Source organism: Drosophila ananassae, chromosome XR (genome assembly GCF_017639315.1).
Source record: "Drosophila ananassae strain 14024-0371.13 chromosome XR, ASM1763931v2, whole genome shotgun sequence".
In the NCBI taxonomy this organism is placed as follows: Eukaryota; Metazoa; Arthropoda; class Insecta; order Diptera; family Drosophilidae; genus Drosophila; species Drosophila ananassae.
Genome location: NC_057932.1, coordinates 20,243,623 through 20,265,465, shown reverse-complemented (window position 1 = coordinate 20,265,465; position 21,843 = coordinate 20,243,623). Strand labels below are relative to the sequence as shown.

Genomic DNA, 21,843 nt, shown 5'->3' with positions numbered 1-21,843 from the left:
GATTTGCCGCTAACGAAGCGCACGATTTCCAATAATGTGCAGAATGTGTCTGCGAGATGCGGATGCGATTCTCCCCGCACCCTGTAAGATTAGGGCGGAGGGTGGCTTGGGCTCTCTTGAAGTCCAAGCTCTTGGAGCAAAAACTATCAGCAGACTGTGTTTGCTTTTCATTTTAGCATCTTGTCGGCAGTTCCTCTCACAATTAGCAGGTTCTTAAAGTGCGATTTGTCACTTCCCAATTACAGATTTGTTAATTAGTTAAAAAAATAACTAACTTAATAGTTACTTATTAAGATGCAACGTAGAGAAGATGTTATTTTGGCTTTTGCTCTTGTTTTATAGTAATAGAAATAGTAATAGTATTTAGTCTAGTTCCTTGTAGATATATATCTGTTTAAATATATACGATCTTGTATCTATAATATCCGTAGAACCTTTAGTCTCTGTTAGATACTACATAGTAACTCATAGTATCTATAGTCTGTAGCAGCATCTCCGTAGTAACTATCTATCTTTCCCTAATGTCCATAGTATCTATTGGCACTAGTTTACTATTTTATCTGTTATAATATCCGTAGAACCTTTAGTATCTTAAGTAACTCTTAGTATCTATAGTTTCTGTAGTATCTGTAGCAGCTTCTCCGAAGTAACTATTGTATCTATTCTATCTCTAATGTCTTGTAGATACTATATAAGCACTATCTACCTCTAATATTTTTATTATACTATATCTGTCCTGCTATATCTGCTATAAGCCATATCTATTAGATAGATCCTTCTCCTAAAAACTATTTCTAACCATTTTCATGAAACATATTTAACATTCTTTAGTATCACTTTCTAGTTTACTTTCCTAATTCCTTATTTGTTTTATTTTTAAAACTCAAATGGATATCTTTGCAGTCGAAACATATTCAAGGACCTCTTCACACACAGACAGGGCGTGCGAGTGTCACTCATAAAACGTACTCCAAATGGACACTTATGCCCACACACTCACACCCCCACACCACCCACACCTCCATCTACACACACACACACACCACACACACCACACGTGAAATGTGACTTGTTAGCCGGACTTTGCCATAATGAGTTCCCTTGTGGCCAGCCGTATCGCCTTTTTATGTAGTTTCCACTCCCCCCGGACTTGGGCTGCTGGGGACGTGGCAGTGGGCAGTCGGCAAACGGACGTCAAGGTGAAAGCCACTTAAAGCCAAGGGCAGGGCTCAACAATTTCCAGTTATCATGTGACAGTAATGAAGTGACAGACATCCACGAAGGACCACGATGACAACTCGACCGCAAAACTTCAAGTGCAAATGGAATTCGGGGGGCCAAAAGGCGTTTATGGAAACATATTTAGGTATTTAGAAAAATAAATACAAATGCCACAATTAGGAGGGCAGAGGTGGCAACAGAACTTGTGTTTTTTATAAACAGACAGTTCTTAGGAGGTTTAAGATTTGCGGATTATCCTTCTTGAATATTTATATTTTATTTGGTTTCTTCAATCAGTAAATGATTAGACTTTCTCGGCGTGCAATTTTGCCTTTTCGAAGCCACAACGGAGCCACAACTGCCCTCCATCGTTTCCAGTGTGCGGTTCTCGGACAGCGGCCACATAAATTATTAATTGCAGAATAATTGCAAAATTGTGTTGGGCCAAGTTAATTTATGCAATGAAACCGCCACTCACCGCTTGCCACTCACCGCTTGCCACTCGCCACTCGCCACTTGCCACTTCACCCACTTTTGGTTTAAAGTTCCCGCCGCTTCTTCCAGTCTCCTCAACTCGACTAGCCGCCCTTCATTCCGCGTAATTCCTTTGCTCATTTGGAGCAGGCGGCCTTTTTTTCCAACTCCTGCTCCTGCTGCTGCTGCTGCTTCTGCTCCTGGCCCTACTAATGAGCCACTGATGGTCATGACCTGACCCTGTCCACTGTCCACTGTCCGCTGTCCCCCTCGCTTTCAGGGGCAAGAGGCAATTACTTAATCATTTGCCTAACGACCGAAAGGCAGGCAAAGCAGCAACAACACCAGAAATTAGCAAAAATTAAGTGAGTAAGTGAGTTAAAATAAATTGAGGATACGGAATGGGACAGGCCAGGACTTCGTCATGTCCTGGCTCCAGTTCATCCCCCAACCACCCCCGAAAAGTACAAAAAAAAGGAGACATTGCGGTGAATGTGGTGCAGTGGCACGTTCTGTGGTTTCTATTTTTTAATTTTCCAAACATCTTTGTAAGAAAACATCTAGGCAGAAGTATCTTGGATTATTTTCCTTTAAATCTAAGACATTATTTCAAGAGTTTTGTGGTTTCTTTCTTTTCTAATTCATTTTAAAGTTGTAAAGTTACTTGGGAAAACTAGAAAGCCAGCCTAGCTAGTTTTTGCATTTAAATTATGGGTTTTCATGAAGAACAATCCATTTTAAAAAATTATAATTATTAAGCATCGATTTTGAATGCAATTACTATTTTAATTATTTGTAAAGTTGCCTAAGTACACCCCTTGAGAAGCGAGTAGAAGAGCTCTGTGATTTGGAATTAATACTGTTGGAATTTGGTATTAGAAGTAATTCTAGCTTTTAGTATTATTTTAGTACAAGAATATATTATAAAGAGTAGTATTATTTTGGTATTATGAATGCTAAGTAGGAACTAAGTAGAGCTCTAGTAGTTGTAGGAATAAACCTCTAATAGGTAGTATATTTGGGAATATATTATTTAAATCTGTTTCTTAATTTTGCTTCCATCTCGGAGGTAAACCTTGTGAGAAGCGCGGAGAAGGGTGCTGGTATTTACACAATAGTATTACATTTCATAAAACAAAAATGGAAACAAAGTTGCCCTTAAATGATTTATTTCAATCTGGAGGAGACTTTAGAGAAAAGCTGTTGCTATGTTTGTATATTTTGCTGACTTCTTGGCCTTGTTCTTAGAACGAGTGAGTGTGTTGTTATTGTTCTTGAGATGCTCTCGAGGGAGTATCCGGTATCTGCATGTGCACGTCTGCATCTGCATCTGCATCTACAAGATACCCAGGCAGTTGGGTGTGTGTATCTTACGGATTTCTTCAGCTCTAGACTCTCGGTCCCGGGCCCAGGACCAGGACCAGGCTCAGGCCCAGGCTCAGGCCCAGGCAAGCATATAAATCTATTATCCTTTAATTTAGCCACAGAAATAATGAAGCATGTAAGAGTCTTTTGTGTATCTTTTGTGTGTGTGTGTGTGTGTCAGAGGGGGCGTGGCACACTTACACACACCCACATAAATTCAATCAACGGCAATTTGCTGGCAGAGTTGCTGCAAAGGCGTCGCCATCCGCAAATATGTGCAATTTATTTATTGTTGCCACACAGGACACCCAGTAGATGCTGTTGTTTTTAGTTTTAAAATATAGTTGCCTAATTTCTTATTATTATTTAGAGAAGTTTTTGAAGGAAAGGACTATAATGGCAATCTGTTTGATGGAAAAGACTTCAAGACCTTGAAGATAGATATTTCTTGAATCTCTCGGACTTTGTGGAGCGATGTCCTATATCTTATTCCATGAATAGTATTGTATAGAACCCCCTGCCTCTCCTAGGGTATCTGGAATTCTTCTCCAACTCCTTGCAAGCCTTCTTGACTCTGCCTGTTGTTGTATCTGCAAATTGAATTTTCGTTTTGCATTTTGTGCGATTTTCGGCAATTCATTAAAATCTCCTGTACCCCACCCCCCACAACCCAGTTGCTGTTGCACTTGCTGCTCCACAAAATGCAAATTTTCGGAGCAAATTCGGAAAAGCTTTTTGGGGAAAAAAGCGAAATAGAAGCAAAGACACAAAGCAGCGCCCAATTGGCAACACAATGTGGCCCGGAAGGAGTGCCAGAAGGTAGGTGGAACTGTTGAGACATCTGGCTTGGCAGTTGCCTTAATTAACTAATAAGATTCCACACTTTATTTCTATTTTCATGATCGATTTTTGCGGCAGAGCATCCTGTGCATCCTGCAGCCTGCGTCCTGGGAGTGCAAAATGTGAATTTTGAATTCATCGAGTGGTTTCATCGAGTGAAACGATTAACTTCTCGATTCGATGGCAAATCGCATCAAAGGGAATTATCCTGGCCGGACCGATTGATTTACTGGCGCCCCCGCCCCCCCTGGAAAATATCCTGGGGAAAGCGCAGTGGCAAAAAGGACTATGCTATGATTTATGGAAAGGCAACAGGTGAGAGAGGACGTGGCGAAAGGACGAAGGATTATGTGGCGAATTTCCTCAAAAGGCAACTCCTTTTTCAAGCATTTCCAGAAGTTTTCTTAAACTAATATTAAAAAAATAATAAATATCCTTTCTTCCAGTAGAGGGATGAGAATTTTTTTGTGGCGGAGGAGGAGGTAACTTTTCGCGCCTTCTCGAAAAACTGTCCTCCGTGACGTCAGACTTGGCATGCAGAAGGGACACTGTCGACCATCAAGGAGATTCGAGGAAGGACCTAAGGACCAAGGACTAAGGACCTAAGGGCCGGCCACAGAGCGAAAGGGACTGAAAAGGGAGCAGTGCGGCTGATTAAAATGCGTTGCAGGAGCATAAAAAGCATTGAGTTGCATTTGCATTTATATTGTTTTGACCCCGGCATTATTATCATTTCTTTTCCGCCACCATCTCTTCCCGCTCCGGCACTTTGTGGACACGTAGCCGGGCCTTCAGCTCCACTTTCCAGGGCCCAGGGCCCAGGGCCCAGCTGGCTGTCCTCCTGGCTGATCCTTGATTATGCCCCCGGCATTAAGCCAACTTTTGAAAGCTCAAAGCCCGCCCGGCCGCCGTATTTTATGTCGTGGTTGGACGGAGGATGTCCAGAATAATGGCCACAATCTGGAGGACAGGGCGATAATGCCCGGAACTAAACGAGTCAGCAGATGATTAGGCTCCTTGGCGGAGTCAGACTGTGGAGCATCACATCACCTTTTCGACACTCCAGCCAGTCCAATTTGCAACCAAGATGAAATAAAGATCTAAAAAAGATAGCTATACTCTTTGTTTTGTGGTAGAGCTCAAGGGTGGCGTGGGTCACAGGATCCAAAGGGCCATCTGGCAAGGAAGCTAGGGCTGACAATGATGGTATTGAGGAGGATATTGGGGATATATGGGGATAAGAAGGATATACATCCTATATAACCAAGACACTGGGGAGACTCAGGACATCCTTAGTTGTAGGGGATGTGGAGAATGAGAATGAAAATATCTGAAAAGAGAGCAACCTCTGCGTTTGTGACTAAAACACTTCAAACGAGGATCGTCCATTCCACATCGAGAACTCCAGCAACGAGAACTCAGTCAACAAAATCTCCATCAACGAGAACTCAATCAACGAGAGCCCGAACAACGAGACTGAGAACTCAATCATGGAGGACGAAAACCGAAACTCGACTATTGGGAATAAAATCTCTAAAATCGAGAACGAGGAGGATAACAAGCCACTAGAAGTTATCGAAGAAGGCAGCGATGCAATGGAGGTCAATGACAGCGAGAATATCAACGAAGATGGCTACAAAGATGTCTCGGTAGATGGGGAAATGGACGCGGACATGGACGACGATATGGACAACTATGAAAACGACGACTTCGAATTCGACGACACGGACGATGAGAATGAGAAGGACCTTCATCATTACTATACTGAGGACGAGGACGATTACGGCGACGATTATGACGGTGACTTTGATGACGACTTTGATGAAGACTTTGATGACGAGTATTACAAGGGATTCATTGTGGAGCCTGAGGAGAAGGTTCAAAACTACATCGACAATGCCTATCTCCAGATGGACTATTCCGATGACGAATCGGATCGCAACAATGGCAGCGACTCTGATTTTGACACCGATTCGGAGTTTTTCTTCGAATCTGAGTCGGAGGATTATAGCGAGACCGAAACCGACTCTGGCATTAGTTCCACCGAATTCTCCGATTGAGAGAAGACAACCTGGCAAGCAGACTCTGCCCTTGCCAACAAGAGAAGACTGTACCAGACACGCATTTGCTCCAACTATGAAGACTCTGCCAAACCAGACACCAGACACTTCCCACAAACAGAAGAAGACTTCACTGAATCAGACACCCATTAGCTTCTATGGGTGCTCCAATTACAGAAGACCACAATGCTAATCCCAACAGTGCTGCTCTTTCGATCCCAAAGACACAAGCTGGCCAGAAACACAGCTGGTAATAAACGCAATCAGAAATATAAATAAAGTATTACTTATTATTAGGACTGTTGCCAGTTAGGACTAAGGTCTTTGGATTAGGTTAGTTGGTTAGCTCTCTGGGTGCCAGCTAAGATGGAATATTTAAAAATATATTATTACATTAACAGCTTTGCTAAGTGGGCGTTGTGAGAAGCGAAGAGTACAAGATAGTTACAAGCCGTGGAAGAAACAAAATAGATCGCTCCAGGAAGTCTGCCATGAGTTTGCTGTCAAAATAGAACCATCGAATGGTAAACTTGTAAAGAAAACATTGCAAGTAAGAAAAAACCCACTAAAAACTGGCAGCCTCGCCAGTGAAACTATTTAAATTATCAATGGGGCCGCCTCGATGGGCAATTACATTTATTTCTCTAATCCTCGGAGTGGATATTTCTCAGTCCGAGCTGAATCCGGAATCTGTGTCCGAATCTGTGGACATATCCGAGTAATCCGAGTCAATATATCCGAAATAATAGTCCGAGTCGGTGTCCCAGTCGGCCTCGCTATCCGACTCTATGTCAGTATTGAAAGCAGAATCCTCATCGCCACTGGAGTCGCTCATGATGTCCTTGTAGACGAAAATGTCGTCCTCCTCCGAGTCGCCGCTGGAGTCGTCGTCGTTGTCCTCGTCGCGGTAGCGATCGGCGATGTTGAGCTTCATCTTGTGGTCGCGCAGTGGAGCCCGCCTCTTCACAGGCACCGTCGGAAGAGCCTCCACGGCGTGGCGCTCCTTGTAGAAAAATGGCAGACGAATCCACTGGTAGAGACGCTGCAGCGTCAAGAATTCCTCCCCACGAGCTGACTATTCAAATTGTTTCATTTTTCATAAAATTATTATTCATTTTCTGTAGTTTTTCTTTCTAATTTTTCACTTTGTAACTTGTATACTTACAGACATTTTGCAACGTTTTTCTTTCACTTATTTTATTGTATTGCTACTAGAACGCTTGTAGACTGAATGGGGATTGTGGGGAGCGTGTGTTTCCAGGTAGGGGTCTAGGGCCTACTTGGGCTCGACTTTTATGCCACGGCCTGCTTGCTGCTTCGATTTTACATTTCCAGCTCATCGGCAGAGTCAGGGCCTGCCTCTTGAGGCCTTTGAATGGCGGAGGATACCAGAGGACTCTCCACACAAGTCCTTATACCATGATGGGGTTCGAAAAAGTTACGCAAGGAAAACAAATCTATCTAGTCTATAAGGTTATTTATTCTCCACTACAAGTTACTGAAATGGACATTAAGCGGGCCTTTAGACTAGTAGAGCTTCTGCCTCCGTGCCTGTCCTTGAAGGACTTGCCCCACTCTCCCTTGAGGCAGGGACGAGTGTACAAGACTATATGAACCAGATTTGCTTTTTTGGATATCTGTTGCGGAAGGAGCGCTCCCAATCCCCCTGGCGGCAGCCACCATCGCAGTTGCAGCCAAAGACGTTGCATCTGCCTTGGGCGCAGTAGCGCCCTTTCCCGATCCTCTTGCCATCGGCGCAAATGGTGGTCTCGCAGTAGGCATAGTACTCGTGCTTGATGGCGTCGACCGTCTCACAGAACCCGTTCGTCTTGAACCGGATGAACTGCGCCTTGCAGCACGCGGCGGCAGAGTCCTGGGCGAGGACCCCGATCACCAGGACGGCGCACGGCACTCCCAGTACCGATCTTAAGCGCATGCTGGCTGGCAAAGAACTAATCCCCTCGTGGAGAACCCCACCTTTTATAAGAGTCTGGTGTGTCTGGTACTTGTGGGGCACTCTTCCAAAGTAACTTCTAAACTTAATTTTGTTTAAGGGCAAGACGTGGAAAGTACCGGGTATCGTATAGTCGAGAAAGTCTGTTCAAGAGGGGCTTTCGGAATAATTTAGAAGCCCAGAGTAGGCCATGGGGAAAGGGAAGCAAGGACTTGAAACGTCAGTGGAGACACAATTACAGATTTTTCATTCAAACGACCTACATTGTGAGATGAACCCGGTAAGAAACTGAGGAATTGAGAATACAACAAAATTTTGGAGTACCTTTCAGAATTCGCCACAGAAAAGGGAGGACAACGAGGAAGACCAAGAAGTACTGAAGGAGCCCCCACAGAGTCCCCCGGAAGAGTGCCTGATCGTCTATGGTCAGAAGAAGATTATATTTGAGGATCCAGCGGCCGATGAGCAGAAGAACCTAAGGATGGAAGTCGATCGGAATCAAGCCCGGGTGCTACAGCTGCAGAATATACAGAATAGACAGAACGACACCAGCTCCGATGACGATGTCGACGATGACTCTGAGCTAGACACCGAGTCGGATTTTTATTATGATTCAGAGACCGACTCCGGGTTTTTTTCCTCCGAGCAATCAGACTGAGAACAACGGGCGTACTTGTACTTTCAATACATAATATATATAATATAATATATACAAACATGCAACCCAGAGAGTTCTTTGTGCTTAATGACCACTGGCTGGACCCTTATCGGCTTATATTTAGCTCCTTATCGCATTGTTTTAATCGGAAGCCCATCGGAGTTGAGATACTCGAGTTATATTTTATTTCTTACATAATTAAGGACTTATCGGAATAGACAAAAAAAAACAGGGAGTTATAAATTAGGGCTTGTTCTTGTGGACAGGGTGTCGGGGGCTGAGTACTTTGGCGGCCAAGGAGCACTATGTCCGGCTTCCTCGGTCTGTTGACGCTTAAGCCGGAGTAGCTGCTCCGCTATTTGGCCAATAAATATCCGCTGAGCACAACAGGGCTGCAGTTCCAGGAGCCAGGAACTAGCCAGTCAATCAGCTGCAGCAATCAGCCCGGGGGCATCCTGGAGAGCTCATTCCTTCGCCACATGACGCTTCGAGCGGGGCATCGCCGTTTCCAGGGATCGGTCCACGTAGGCGAAGTTGTCCACCACGCTGGAGAAGAGAACTCCGCCCATCAGAGCCAAAGCACCACCGATAGCCACTTTCGACCACATGCTGGCTGGTTTTTTTCTTTTTACTTTTCCGGAGCGGAAATGCCAACAAGAAATAATTCAGAAAATAAAGAACTCGGAAGCCGAACCGAACACAGAAAGTATTGCTTGCAAAGTGCGCGGGACGCCGGAGAAGCCTCTGGCTTTATATAGAAAGGGGACTGGCCCGAGTACTACTGGTAGTCAGTACCCTAGTCAGAGCTGTTCGGAAACCCCGGGAAGCTTTCCGGCGGTCCGATGTGCCGGCGGTCACGTCGTCCAACCGCCTTTAGGCTCCAGGTTCTAGGTTCTACATTCCAGGGCAGAGCGGCCGGCAGGCGCTCCCCAGAAAGCTCCCCAGAAATTTCTGATGCACTTCCTCCGCCGTCACTCCGCCGCCTCATTATCGACTCATTAGATAAGCGCCATTTCGCACTTTGGTGGCGAAAAGCTCTAACATATGTACTACACAGCGAGAAAATCTTACAAGAGAAGCTATAATTGGCTTAGTTTTGACAACTAAAGTGGCAAGTTTCCATTGTTTTTCAACTAAAATTATGAATAATAGTATATTATATCCCAAAAGCTATCAATTGACACTTTAAACATGCCATTAGGACTAAGAAAATACTACTCTTGTCATCTTAAACCACTAGCCACAAAGAATTTCTCCAAGTGCATGTTATAAACACATTTCTGCGCAAATCTGATATTTATATATTTTTGCAATGTTTCCGTTTGTTTACCAGCCGGTACCGGGCTCTCTGTTTATTAGCCATGTTTATCAGGAACGCCTAATCTGGGAGCCGGGTGCCGGGTGCCGGGTGCGTCACTATCTAAACACTTTTTGCACAAATATTTCAGTACTTGTGGGCAAACATTTAATTTCCCTTTCATGTTTGCTGATTTGCTGAGAGATGATTTTGTTACTCTTGTAGTATTGTATTATTGTATTGTAGAAAAGTGAGAAACCAGTTTTTTCCCAAATGGAGATTACTTTTGATTTACAATGTGTGCTGTGAGTACTTAGACTTTCCTCAATATTTCCTGGCATTTGGTGAGATCATGCCAAAATATTAAATATTTCAACAAATGGCTTTAACTGGCTGGCTGGCTGGCTGGCTGGCTGGCTGGCTTTTGGGGCTAATTGCTCCAACAGCTCCAACAGCAACTACAAAAACTAATAAACTATGTTTAAATATAGCCGGCCAGATAACAACAACAAATTGCCAGGGGAAACTCTTCACTTCCCGTCCGCTATTTGCGCGCAAAATTAATCGAAGCTCATAAAGCAGCATAAACAAAGACACCCCGCCAGATCGGACCGGGATATACCATATATACATACATATATAGAGGTTGGTGGTGGGGGTACAGAGACAGCAACAGCAACAGCAACAGCAACAGCGACAGCGACATCGTCGTATGCAGATAAACAGACATTAATAATAGAAATATTTGGCCATACAAGCACCCAGGCACCCAGACACCCACACACCCAGCCAGCCAACCATCCAACCACCCAAGCCATTCGAACCGCCCACGACAAACAGATTGCCGTCATTTGTATTCCGCCAGCTAGCAGTGCCAACTACCTATAGAAGGGGGCTACACTGGGAGATATAAATGGGTTTCAATAACTTCTAGTTCCTTTTTGGGGCTTGGCTCCATAACACTCCACACTTATGGCTGTTTTTAGTTTCTAGACTACCTTGTCAGACTACTTTACTATGTGATACCAGGTACTAGTTACCAGATACCTTCCAAAATCTAGACTATAGGATAGCAGGTACTCTGCCGTAAGTGAGTTGGAGCTTCTAGACCGTCCTTCTCGACTACTTCACAGTATGATACCCGGTACTTATGGTTTATTGAGCTTCCAGAGCCTGGACTATATGATACCAGATACTTATGGCTGTTTGAGCTTAGAAACCATAGAAGTATAGTTAGTCTAGAGGATAATAAGAGATGCCTGGACCCATGGCTATTATGGTACCAGTTTCGGGTTAAGGTTAGAGACTACCACTACCACTAGACTTCTGTCTATTTGAGCTTCCAGACCATCCTCCTCCTCAATTCTCATGGACCCTCTCTGCTACAATCTCTCTCTAAACTTCCTCCAGTGTAAATATTGAATTCGAGCTCCATTCTTTTGGTTTTAGTGGCGCTGCATCATGCGGTGTGGCACAGAGCAGTCTGTTGAATATGTTCCACGGTTGTCCCGGACAACACCTACCCAGTCCGATTCAGGGTGGGATTTCGCGATTCATGGCGGAGTTTGGAAGCCAAAATCATTAGTTTGTCGAACGCGAAAGCCAGAAGGTGGAATGTGTCAAGGTGCGCCTCGGTACCATTCATGCCACTGTTTGCCAATCAATAATGCGAATCAAACACGCTGATTATGGCCTGAGCCTTCCCGGCTCTATACTTTATCACTCGAACGTATGCAATTATGGGACAGAAACTCGATTAGATTGCAGGCATTATTCGGCTCAAGGTTGTCTGCACTTGGAGGGGTATTCGGGGCGAACTTTTCTCAACTTTCTGAACACTATTAGGAAACTCAGCCAGAAGACCCCATCGAATGATTGGCGACAAGTCGGCGCTGGCAGGAGCCGCTCAATCGACTTCCGGTTGTGCCAATTTTCGGTCTGGGCTGCTTGCCACACAGCCTAGCCGCACATCCCTGCCAGGCACTCTGTGGCAGTGCACTCGGAGAAATACTTCAAGGCCTAGCAGGCATTTGAGATAATCTCCAATAGTCCTGACACATCTCAACGCTCTATAGGCCGTTTCTCAGCCATTTTTCTTGTTATTTCTTAATTTTAAATGGAAATTATTACATTTCCTTCGTCCTCTTGGGTAGTTGAGGGCTGGTTCTCGTCTTTTTTTTTTTGTTAAAGTGCCCTCCAGTGGAGTATTTGCCTGGTGAGCTTCGTTTGTTCGCTTGCACTTCCTTCCGGCTCTGGAAAATTGGCGGCTACCAGAGGAGCTCGAGCAGGAGCAGGAGCAGGAGCTGGAGGAAGTGGCTTGGTGGGTGGAAAAAACCTCAAGTAAACAGGCAGCCGGCTAAACCATAGCCTAAGCCCAACAACACGCCAGATCCCCCAGCCCTTTTCGACCAAACACACCATTTTCTTTTCCGCAAATTGAATTCTCGCGCGCGCATTTTCATTTGCCATGTGTGTGAGTGTGTATATGTGTGTGTGTGTGTGTTTGAGTGTATTTGTTTGTTAATTTTCGCAGGAAAATTGCATCAACCCCCCCTCGGAGCTGCAAGCTTCAACCTCTAAGCCTCAAGCCTCCTAACCCTTTTTTCCTCAAAACCGCAACAGGAGAAGTGCCAGACAACTTTCCACGTGTGGCAGGTGGGCGTGTCCTGGACTGGGGCGAGGAGGCAAGGATATAGTGCGGAAATCCTCCAGATCGATAGACAATCAACTAATGATTGCGTGCTGAAAGTTTTATCGAGCTCCGTGCCGGTTACAGATGATAATACTTTTCCACTCGATGTTTATAAATTCAGGCGATAAACTTTATCTAATCGGCGGAGGGGGAGGGGGGCGATTATCCTTTCTATTAATCCGTTTTAGCTTGAATCCTTTATCCGAAAACTGGACTCTTTAAGGGAGTACTGCTTCCAAGTCTCTGAACAAATCCAGAGACGCCTCGCTTTCGTAACTTCAACGGCATGGAGTGTGGCTATTGAGCCCGCACTTTCCTGATAAGAGCCCCCCCTTATCGGCCAACAAGAGGGGCAGGGAGGGAGGGTGCAGGGGCAGTGATAAGAGGGGCAATATTGCATTTTAATTTTTGAACAAATGCTGCGTGTCTAATGCACTGCGACCTGCACAATTAAATTTGCAATGTAATTTTACGCCCGAATGCCTCGAATTGCCATTCCCGGCCATATCCCTGCTATACTATATACTATACACACACACACACATATATATGTTCTATGAGTGTGGGTGGGAGTGTGCATCACACTCCGGATGCAAATCCGGCCTACTTCTATGGTTTTGGCCAAAAACCCATAAACCCATGAACATAATCATCATAATCGGGTTGACACAACAAGTGTGCCAGAGAGGGTGTGCTAGTGTGTGTGTGGAGGGAGGGGATAAAGGACATCAACTAACCCCCCCAGGGCTGCCCCCCTCTTTGCCACACTTATTTATTGGCGATTAGTGCAAGTCGCTTATCAATTAGCACACTTTCCCACTCGCCTATCGCAGAACTGGCCCGCTGATACGGCGATCGATTTCCGGATCAGAGGCGGCTCAAGATACAGATACAGAGGTGGGAGATAAGATAATGACATCATAATGATTATAGATTATAGAAGATATATATATATAGACTCTATAGAACTCTCTCTCTCGCTTTTCCCTCAAAAGCAATTGAAAATTTAAATAGTCTTTGCTGTGCTGGAAAATAAATACATTTCCGCACGCGTTTCCCGGAAAAACAAAAGGGCAACGAGTCTTTTGTATTATTTCAAAGTCACACCCCACACCCTATACCCTACACTCTACACTCTATACCCTACAGCCTACACCCTACTGCCACCCACTCATTCCCCCATCCCTCTGTGTGTGCTATGAAGTGTGCGCGTTGTAATGTGCGTTAATAAATTTGATTTTAGATTCTCTCGAACCATCAACTTTAAAGTGTCGCTCATCTGAAAGTCGCACCACCACCTCCACCACCACCACCACCCCACCGGGGCGCACCACTCTCGGTTCTCGTTTTTATCAGTTTAATGGGCGGGTCGTAATGCAATTTGTACCCCCTTTTTTGGCCCAACCCCCAGTTCCCATCCGCCAGCAGCCAGCCAGCCTGCCAGCCAGCCTCTGTGTGTAAAGCAATTTTGATAAATTTATGTGGAATACGCTTTCATGATAAGCTAATTAAATTCAATCGCTGTAACCAAGTTGGCCAAAAACCAAAATGCCACCCCATGCCACCCCATGCCACCCAGCCAGCCCCCTCTTTATGAACAGCTCCCATGCAGCCTCCCCTGCCCATGCTCGTCTCTCTGTTTTCAGATTTTTGGTTAAAGCTCAACCGATTGTTTCCGTATCGTTGGATAAACTAAAGTGCAAAAATTAGCAACAAGCGAGTGATTTTCAAAAGTAATCGCTGCTTGCCACTCGCTACTCGTCACTAGCAACTTCCTGTTCTATTTCCCTTCCCATAATTATAAAAGAAAATGTTTTATTTTGCTGGAAATTGCTCTATAATTAAATAGGCTTGAAGTTCTGGGCTTCAATCTTTTCTGTTAAAATTTAATATATTTTGAATAAAATGATACTGAACATTAATCGCTACTCGCTAATCGCTGCTTGCTACTCGCTACTAGCTACTTCCTTTCTCTGTATATATTATTTCCATACAAAGTAGTATGCTTTTCTGCTTCAATCACTTCTATATTTTTCGTTTCAAACTTGAATTTCTGCTCTGCTCATTCTCCACTAAATACTATACGAATACGCATCTCATTTCGCTTGTAAAAATTTAATTTTAAATCAAATATTTATTCAAAATCTTTAAAATTTCTCCCTTTTAACCGTTTTTTTTAATAAATTCTTATATTAATTTTGTACAAATGATGAGAAAAATGAAACCAAAGAGCTCCGAGAGCACCCTCTCAGAGGAAACCAGCACGTCGGACACCATTTCGGAGAAGACATTGGAGAGCTACGAGGACAGCGATATCCCCCATGAGGACAGCGTATTCAGCATCTCCGCCAGCTGCTGCGACCTGTACGGCAGTGATTCCGACGACTCCGACGACTCGAATGAGCTGCTCGAGGAGCAGCCTGATCGCGGATTCGATAGGGACTTCTCCAGGGCAAGCAAGCAGATCGTAAACTGGAAAACCCATCCCCAACTGCCCTACGGCTGGGAGGAGCGGGTGATGCCGCACACCAAGGAGACCTACTTCTACGACACCAAGACCGGGAAGGTCCACTACACCCTGCCCCGCAATGACCCCCTGAAGTGCAGGAACCCGAAGGGGGCCTTCAACTTCAGGATGCGATGCCGGCACATTCTGATCAAGCACGAGGAGTCGGAGACCCGGATCTCCTTCTGGCAGAAGAGAGTGCTGCGCACCAAGGCGGAGGCCTTCGAGAGGATAACCCGTGTCCGGGAGATGATTCGAACCGGCAAGATGAAGTTCGCCCTAGCGGCGTCGGTCGTGTCCGACTGCTGCACCGCCCGGAAGGGCGGGGACATGGGCTCCATTAGGCTGGGCGAGACCCTCTTGGACTTCGAGGTAGCGGTGGCCCGGCTGGAAATGTACGAGCTGTCGGATATCTTCGAGACCGATTCCGGCTACCATATAGCGCTGCGCATTCCGGTGCACCAGAACGACCCGCAGGCCAAGTACAGGAGGTGGAACAAGCGACGGCTCCGACACGTCCTAAACCACAAACAGAAGAAGAACAAGATGGGCGTGAAGTTCTCGAGCAAGCAGCCCTCGAAGGAGACGTGCGATGACCGAATCTCGCCGCCACAGGACGTCCTGGAGATATTCTCCCAGGACCGCTGGCTGCCCTCAGACTCGTCCACCTTCGAGGACCAGCGAAAGGAGGAGATGTACGCCCGGCAGCAGATGCTCATCCGGAAGAACGTAATCGTCGATCCCGACGACAAAAAGTATGAAGGAAAGCAGGTGCGGATTGTGGGACCTTCTTCGGAGCAGAGCGACAAGGACTTTGATTTCAAGAGTCCCTCGAGGTTTTGGTTTGGAAATTTGAGTCCTGATGACTTTCACCAATGGTAGTCCATGGTGGAGAGCACTGGACAGGAAACAAGGTGATCCTTTTTAGCCAATTTTGGCATAAAATAAAGGGGAAAAATTACATATTTTTAGTTTTGAAATATCATAGACAGTCTGAAGAGCACTCGTTACTCGCTGATTGCCACTCGCACTTAGTTTTTTAGCTTTTCCTTCTCGCTACTCGCTATTTCTCACTCCTCCACTCTTTGCTGCATAATTTTAGGCTTTAGTTTCTTAATTTTCTTTTAAAAAATGGCTTTCAATTTGAATTGCTGGCGAAACTTTAAGGCCATGGCATTTGCCTTCAACCGCAAACACAATTTGTGTGCCAGGCTGCCATAATATTCATTGACGATTCCCCCCAAAGCTCTGCCCAGGCCGGGCAATAACACGAATAAATACAAACAAAAGGAACACGGCGGCGAAAAAAATATAAATAAATAATAACATGTGCCATTAACATAATTATAATTAGGCCTGACAAGCGAATTAAATTCAATTTTCATTATTTTTAATGAAGAATTGCGAGTGGCGAGTGGGAGGAGCGGAAAAGGGCTTCGGTTGAGGGAGGGAATCGAGGGAAACGATTTGGAAAGAAAAAAAAAACACGACCGCATCAACATATTTATCGCATTTGGCTGCCTTCGTGTCTTGTTGCATATGTTTGGGCGTTCATGCGTGAGCCCGATTTGCATATTGTTGTCCTGAACACAAGGATAACGATGATAAATCGAACCTAATGGCAGACAGCAGGGCCCAGGGCGGGCCCAGGGCAGGCCCAGACCAGGCTATTCTGACAAACATAGGAACTGCTGCCGAGATGCCCCTTAGTTTTTGTGTTTTTTTTAAAAAAAAAAAATGATTACATAATTTATTAAAAATTACCATTACAAACAGTAATTTATTGCTGCATTCAGTTTGTCTCCATGGCCTGTCATTAAAGAAACACAAACAGGGCTCTGGGGGATTGGGGATTGGGGATTGGTTTTCTTTTCGCACCTTTGCTGAAATCAGTAGACAGTGGTCGGTTCAAGTGCTGTTTCACAAACCTGCTGGTCACCCCATCGATATTTGCCCACTGATGAAGTACTCCGGCACTATACAGACATATATGTATGTACATATCTGATGTAAGCAAGGCCAAGTAATCCCCCGATCTGGACAAAACATTATCACACTTTGCGCGGGAGAGAGAGAAAGTTTATGGCTGCGAGTCTTTAAAATATGGGAATTATTTATCAGCCGTTCCAGTCCGAGAGACCGAGTGGGGGAGAAAGAAACAAGATTTGTGCATTTTACGGCCCTAATTAAGCAGATGTGCATACGCAATAGAGTGGAGTGGAGTGGAGTGGAGCTCTTTCACTCTGACCCGGGAGCGACACGGGCCATTTGCATAATTAAGCCCATCTAAAGTGTCTTGCCAATTTGGTGCACGAAAGTGATATTCGCGGTAGTGCGAAAAAAATGGCAAATAAAATAGCGAACGGCGGGTGCAGAAACCGGTTGCTCGGCTGGTGGGACACCTGTTGGGCTTCCTCACCTGTGTTTTCCGACCAGCTCTGGCTTTGTCTTGAAAGGTAAACAAGGGTCTAGGGGAAAGGTAGCTCTATTACCATTACTCTCTAATAAATACTATTGATTTCTCAACCATCACTTAACCCTTTAGGGTCACCAGTATAGACTACTATGATTAATAGCCCCCGATGATTAAGACTGTCTTGGAAAAGTCGTAGGGAAAAATACATATGCATCGCCTCATTATCGTGCCTCAGCGCCCAAAGTCTCTGGCGAATGTCACTCTTCTTTCGGAATGACCTCCGGATGGGAGATGGCAGATGGAAGATGGAAGGGAAGGCGGGGGCGAGCATTTCTCAGATTTTAGCATTTCTCGTGGAGATTGGTGCGATGACCCACATTCGGGATATATAAATAGTGGCCCCGGGGCATAGTTGGATCATCAGTTTCCGAGCTCAGCTCCACAAACCCACTTCCACCTCCATTGTCAAGCGGCAGTTCCAAACCCAAGCAAGACCGACAACAACATGAAGGTAAAGGACTCTCCAAGAAGGATTCTAAAAGTGATTTGAAAAAAGTGTCCTAAATCGAGTATATTTTTTTGGTTTTTTTTAATGTGATTTTTTGTGAAAAAGTTGGAGAGACGACCTGGAAGGCTAATCCCCCTTTCTTGCAGGTTTTCGTGTGCCTGATTGCCTGTTTCAGCTTGGCCCAGTCCGGCTTCATCGGAGGCGGCGGCAGCAGTGGCTGGTCCTCCGGCGGTGGCGGTGGAGGTGGCTGGTCCTCTGGAGGAGGATCTGGTTGGTCCTCCGGCGGCGGAGGTGGCAGTGCCCCCACCATCATCAAGGTCATCAGCGAGGAGGCCGGCCACGGACATGGTGGCTGGGCAGGAGGCGGCTACTCCGGCGGCTATTCCGGCGGACATGGCGGAGCCGAGGAGCTGAAAATCATCAAGGTGATCAGCGAATCCGGCGGCCATGGACACAGTCACGGAGGTCACGATCACGGCCACGGACACGGGCACGGGGGCGAGGTGAAGGTTGTCAAGGTCATCCAGGAGGAGGACCACAGCCACGGCCACGGATACGACTACTCCAGCGGAGGACACGGCGGCCAGGAGGAGATCAAGATCGTCAAGCTGATCAGCTCGGGAGTGGCCAGTGGCGGACACTCGTCCGGAGGATGGGCGCCAGCCGGCGGTTGGGCCTCTGGCGGCTCCGGTGGCGGCTGGTCCTCCTGGTAAGGACCTTCCCTTCCCTGCCGTGCCATCAGCCAGTCGGGCATCGACTCCCTTGTTTCTGTTGTTGGAGTTTCAGCCACTTTGGCATTGGCATTGGCCCCTTCCACTATTTTTAAGACTAGCTCACGTTTTCAGTGTGTGAACATTTTTTTCTCGTTAATAGTTTAACAAAAATACAAAAACAATATCGAAAACCATAAACACAAGTCTTTGTCTGCCTTTTTTTTGGATTTTTATTAATTGGGGAGATCCAAGAAATGATAACTCATCACTGAGGGGGATTTTTCGGAGCTGATGATGTTTCGGAGCTTTCCAGTTAACCCTTTTATGTTGAGATGCAATTCGTGTTTCCACAATTGAATATTTGTCGCAATTGGGCAATTATTTAGGAGTAAGTTTAAAATGAAAATAAAAATTAGTTACGAAGCAAGGGGGGAGTTTTTTAAGTGGCAAAAGAGTGCATTGATCTTTTAACCAGAAACATTAAGACTTGTTTTGATTATTTTAGTTGAAAGTAATGATTTCTGCAGAGGATTGTTCAGAAACTCTTATGTCAGACATTTTGGGTGTTTTTTAAAAAATGCAGAAACTGAAATGAAATGATTTTAAATGCATACTCCTAGATCTTCCACAAAAAAACACTTCTAAAGAGGTATTAGACAAATAGGTCGAGTGGAAGATGAGTTATTGATGGAATAGTTTTGAAAATAAAGAGTATTTTGAGAGAATTGGAATTCCTAGGAATATATACAGTTGGTAAGTTGTTTTATCTGTTATGACTATAAAAAATAGTTCAATTTTTATCTCAAATAGTCCCTATTTAGTAATGGGAAAATGAACTGAAACCCAATAAACTGAAAGAGTTTGGTTTCATTTGAAGATCAATACATGATTCTCAACACTCCTATCCACCTTTTAGTCTTTCAAGAAACAATTACTTTTGACTGAAAACCAAACTTAACCCATTAAGGCAGCTGGGCCAGAACGGGTTAAGAGCCAAGGTCGAACCGTGGTCGGAAACCATTACCGTCTGGCAATCGGCTGGCAAACTGTGCTCACATTCTGGGCCCGCTGTGGGGGCTGTGAGTCAAGTAGTATGTTAGTAGTTCCCCCGAGCAGCCAGTCGATATAATTGTTTGTTGGAAATAATTTCCACAATTATTTGATGATGTCTCGGACGCCAGAAACCAGAAACCAGTTTGGCGGCCAAACAACAGAGACTGTCTTGGTGTTTATTTTTATTCAGCATATTCAGGTAGCATGAATATATATTTTGTGGCTTAATTTATGGATACTTGGACTGATAGTTTGACTAATTAAGACTGGTGTTTTTCCTCCCAGAGCGTGTATATGTTTTTAAGCTGACAGCCTAATGATTAACCGAAAGGTTACATTAATTTATTCAGTGCCGGCAGAGATGTTAAAGTGCGTTTTTCGACCCATCTCAGGGGGGATTGTACAATTAAAGTTGTTTATTTCTACGCTTGATGCCACAATCTGTTAATTATGAGAGGAAATAAGCTCTAAGGTTGCAGATCCCTGCAAAACCCACTCTTCAGCGATAATTCTCAGGTCCCTGACGCTTTATTTCTGTTTTAATTGAAAGTGATTACAGTAGATTTCGTAATCAGCTCAGCTCCGAGCTCCGAGCTCCGAGGAAGTGTATGGCCCATCTATCAGATCTATCGGAGAGCGAAGGTGAATCGGGCTGCCACCATATAGCCGACAATTAATAACAGCATTCGGTCTGACCCGACACTGCGGGCCAAAAGTTAATGGCCCAGTGCTGGCTCGCCCGAGCCGATCAATCAAGATCCAAATCGAGTCCCAGTGATGGAAAAATTATTAGTATCCCTTGGAAAATGGAGAAATAGGCGAATCTGTCTTCTGTCTTTATTATTTTTTTATTTTTTTAGGCACTTTGTTTATTAAAATCTGAAATAAATCACTTCTCCCGAGACACTTTCCACCTCTAACTCCGACTGGCCGGGAGCTGCTACCAGTTTATTGGAGCACGCTGCAGGCTGCTACTTTGTTTATTATTTTTGGCGATTTTTGCGCCGATTTGACGGTATATTGCATAACCATTAAATGTTTTTGCTATTATCATCATTTTTAGAGCGCCTTTTGCTTTTGTTTTCCCCCCAACAAGTGCAATGTTGGCCCAAAGGGTTTCAAACGCTTTTTAACCATTTCGTGTTATTTTTTTCGGGATGCAAGTTGGCTGTTCGGATTGCAACACAACCTGAGACATAATTTAGCTCATTGGCCGGTGGGTGAGGTGGTTGGGGGGGGGGGGGGGGGGGGGGGGGGGGGGGGGGGATGGACGGCCACAGGCCAGCCCCTGTGGGTGGGGGTGGGGCGGGGTCAGGGCCGTTGCCCTTTCGCAGACACTGTTGGCGGTTAAATGGTAATGATGATGCCGCAACCCGAACGGAGCATCGCGTGGACCGGCAATTAGTGTGTCATACACATCCGCACAGTGGGACAAGTACCTCCAAGATGCACTCAAAAAGTTATTATACATCATAGTGATATAGTGGGTGGTAGTCCTAATCAGAGAGTGACGGGTCTTGGCAGATAACTATTGTGGTTTCTGTTCCATAAATACTTTTCTGATTGAACTCTATTCCAAAATATCTAAGAATTTGATCCAGTTCCTAGATTTTCATAGTAATTTTCCATGTAATCTCTGCTCTAAAATCCCTCAAAATATTGCCAATCAAAACATATCTTATAGTCTATTCTTAAAGAAATAACTTTAAAGTAAGCTCTTTTTAAACATCTTTAAAAATATTATGAAAAATATTCCCTAACAAAACCCCCCTTTTTTAGACCCAATTTCACTTCAAAGCCCACTGTCCTCCAATAACCGTAAGGGCAGGGCAACGCGATCTAAGCTGGTTACCGAAGCTGGCCCCCAAATCCGATCCGAGTCGCCCAGCCAAAATCTTGGCCATAAAAGCAACGGCCAAAATCTGCAGAGCCACAGTCGAAGATCGCCCCTTCAACCGGACACAACCGGACCAGACAGTGCTCTCTAAAATTGTACCCACACCCACTGCGACGCAACATGAAGGTGCACCATAAAGACTTGCTTTTTTCCCCCTTTTTTTTTTGTTGTGTGAATTAAAAGTGAAAT

The 21,843-nt window shown here is 45.0% G+C and overlaps 7 protein-coding genes and 1 long non-coding RNA gene across 9 annotated transcripts; 5 read left to right on the top strand and 3 right to left on the bottom strand.

The window, feature by feature from the left end:
- Positions 1–1,722: 1,722 nt before the first annotated feature.
- On the top strand, positions 1,723–4,992 carry LOC123257694. The gene is made up of 3 exons (XR_006507806.1): positions 1,723–3,879; positions 3,979–4,215; positions 4,347–4,992. It is a non-coding gene; the product is annotated as an uncharacterized LOC123257694 (long non-coding RNA).
- A 398-nt stretch (positions 4,993–5,390) lies between these two features.
- Positions 5,391–5,960, top strand: LOC123257685 (clumping factor B-like). The gene has a single exon (XM_044717510.1). The coding sequence runs from the start codon at positions 5,391–5,393 to the stop codon at positions 5,958–5,960; it is 570 nt and encodes a 189-aa protein (XP_044573445.1).
- Positions 5,961–6,562: 602 nt separating this feature from the next.
- On the bottom strand, positions 6,563–7,273 carry LOC6498813 (fibrinogen-binding protein). The gene is made up of 2 exons (XM_001967272.4): positions 7,126–7,273; positions 6,563–7,035 (listed from the first exon to the last, which is right to left on the bottom strand). Exons 1-2 carry the CDS (start codon positions 7,129–7,131, stop codon positions 6,628–6,630), a joined length of 414 nt encoding a protein of 137 aa, XP_001967308.1. The 5' UTR covers positions 7,132–7,273; the 3' UTR covers positions 6,563–6,627.
- A 147-nt stretch (positions 7,274–7,420) lies between these two features.
- Positions 7,421–8,040, bottom strand: LOC6498812 (protein Diedel). Its single transcript, XM_001967271.3, has one exon. The coding sequence runs from the start codon at positions 7,894–7,896 to the stop codon at positions 7,567–7,569; it is 330 nt and encodes a 109-aa protein (XP_001967307.1). The 5' UTR covers positions 7,897–8,040; the 3' UTR covers positions 7,421–7,566.
- A 30-nt stretch (positions 8,041–8,070) lies between these two features.
- LOC116655121 lies at positions 8,071–8,643 on the top strand. Of its 2 annotated transcripts, none has more exons than XM_032452363.2 (2): positions 8,071–8,194; positions 8,258–8,643. In XM_032452363.2, exons 1-2 carry the CDS (start codon positions 8,105–8,107, stop codon positions 8,570–8,572), a joined length of 405 nt encoding a protein of 134 aa, XP_032308254.1. In that variant the 5' UTR covers positions 8,071–8,104; the 3' UTR covers positions 8,573–8,643. The 2 variants fall into 2 exon arrangements, with proteins under 2 accessions (XP_032308254.1, XP_032308253.1); XM_032452362.2 differs by having other exon boundaries at positions 8,094–8,194; positions 8,246–8,643.
- Positions 8,644–8,734: 91 nt separating this feature from the next.
- Positions 8,735–9,451, bottom strand: LOC26514791. The gene has a single exon (XM_014903821.3). It carries the CDS (start codon positions 9,178–9,180, stop codon positions 9,037–9,039), a length of 144 nt encoding a protein of 47 aa, XP_014759307.1. The 5' UTR covers positions 9,181–9,451; the 3' UTR covers positions 8,735–9,036.
- A 5,129-nt stretch (positions 9,452–14,580) lies between these two features.
- Positions 14,581–16,030, top strand: LOC6498736. The gene has a single exon (XM_001967270.4). The coding sequence runs from the start codon at positions 14,768–14,770 to the stop codon at positions 15,947–15,949; it is 1,182 nt and encodes a 393-aa protein (XP_001967306.2). The 5' UTR covers positions 14,581–14,767; the 3' UTR covers positions 15,950–16,030.
- Positions 16,031–17,868: 1,838 nt separating this feature from the next.
- Positions 17,869–18,902, top strand: LOC6498737 (keratin, type I cytoskeletal 9). Its single transcript, XM_044717565.1, has 2 exons — positions 17,869–17,994; positions 18,138–18,902. The coding sequence occupies exons 1-2, from the start codon at positions 17,989–17,991 to the stop codon at positions 18,702–18,704; spliced, it is 573 nt and encodes a 190-aa protein (XP_044573500.1). The 5' UTR covers positions 17,869–17,988; the 3' UTR covers positions 18,705–18,902.
- The last annotated feature ends 2,941 nt before the right edge of the window (positions 18,903–21,843 follow it).

Coding starts and splice junctions, on each gene's coding strand:
- LOC123257685 (XM_044717510.1), top strand. CDS start 5,391: ATGGAGGACGAAAACCGAAACTCGACTATTGGGAATAAAATCTCTAAA.
- LOC6498812 (XM_001967271.3), bottom strand. CDS start 7,896: ATGCGCTTAAGATCGGTACTGGGAGTGCCGTGCGCCGTCCTGGTGATC.
- LOC116655121 (XM_032452362.2), top strand. CDS start 8,105: ATGGGGAAAGGGAAGCAAGGACTTGAAACGTCAGTGGAGACACAATTA. Junction 8,195..8,245: donor TACATTGTGAGATGAACCCG/GTAAGAAACTGA, acceptor AGTACCTTTCAG/AATTCGCCACAGAAAAGGGA.
- LOC26514791 (XM_014903821.3), bottom strand. CDS start 9,180: ATGTGGTCGAAAGTGGCTATCGGTGGTGCTTTGGCTCTGATGGGCGGA.
- LOC6498736 (XM_001967270.4), top strand. CDS start 14,768: ATGATGAGAAAAATGAAACCAAAGAGCTCCGAGAGCACCCTCTCAGAG.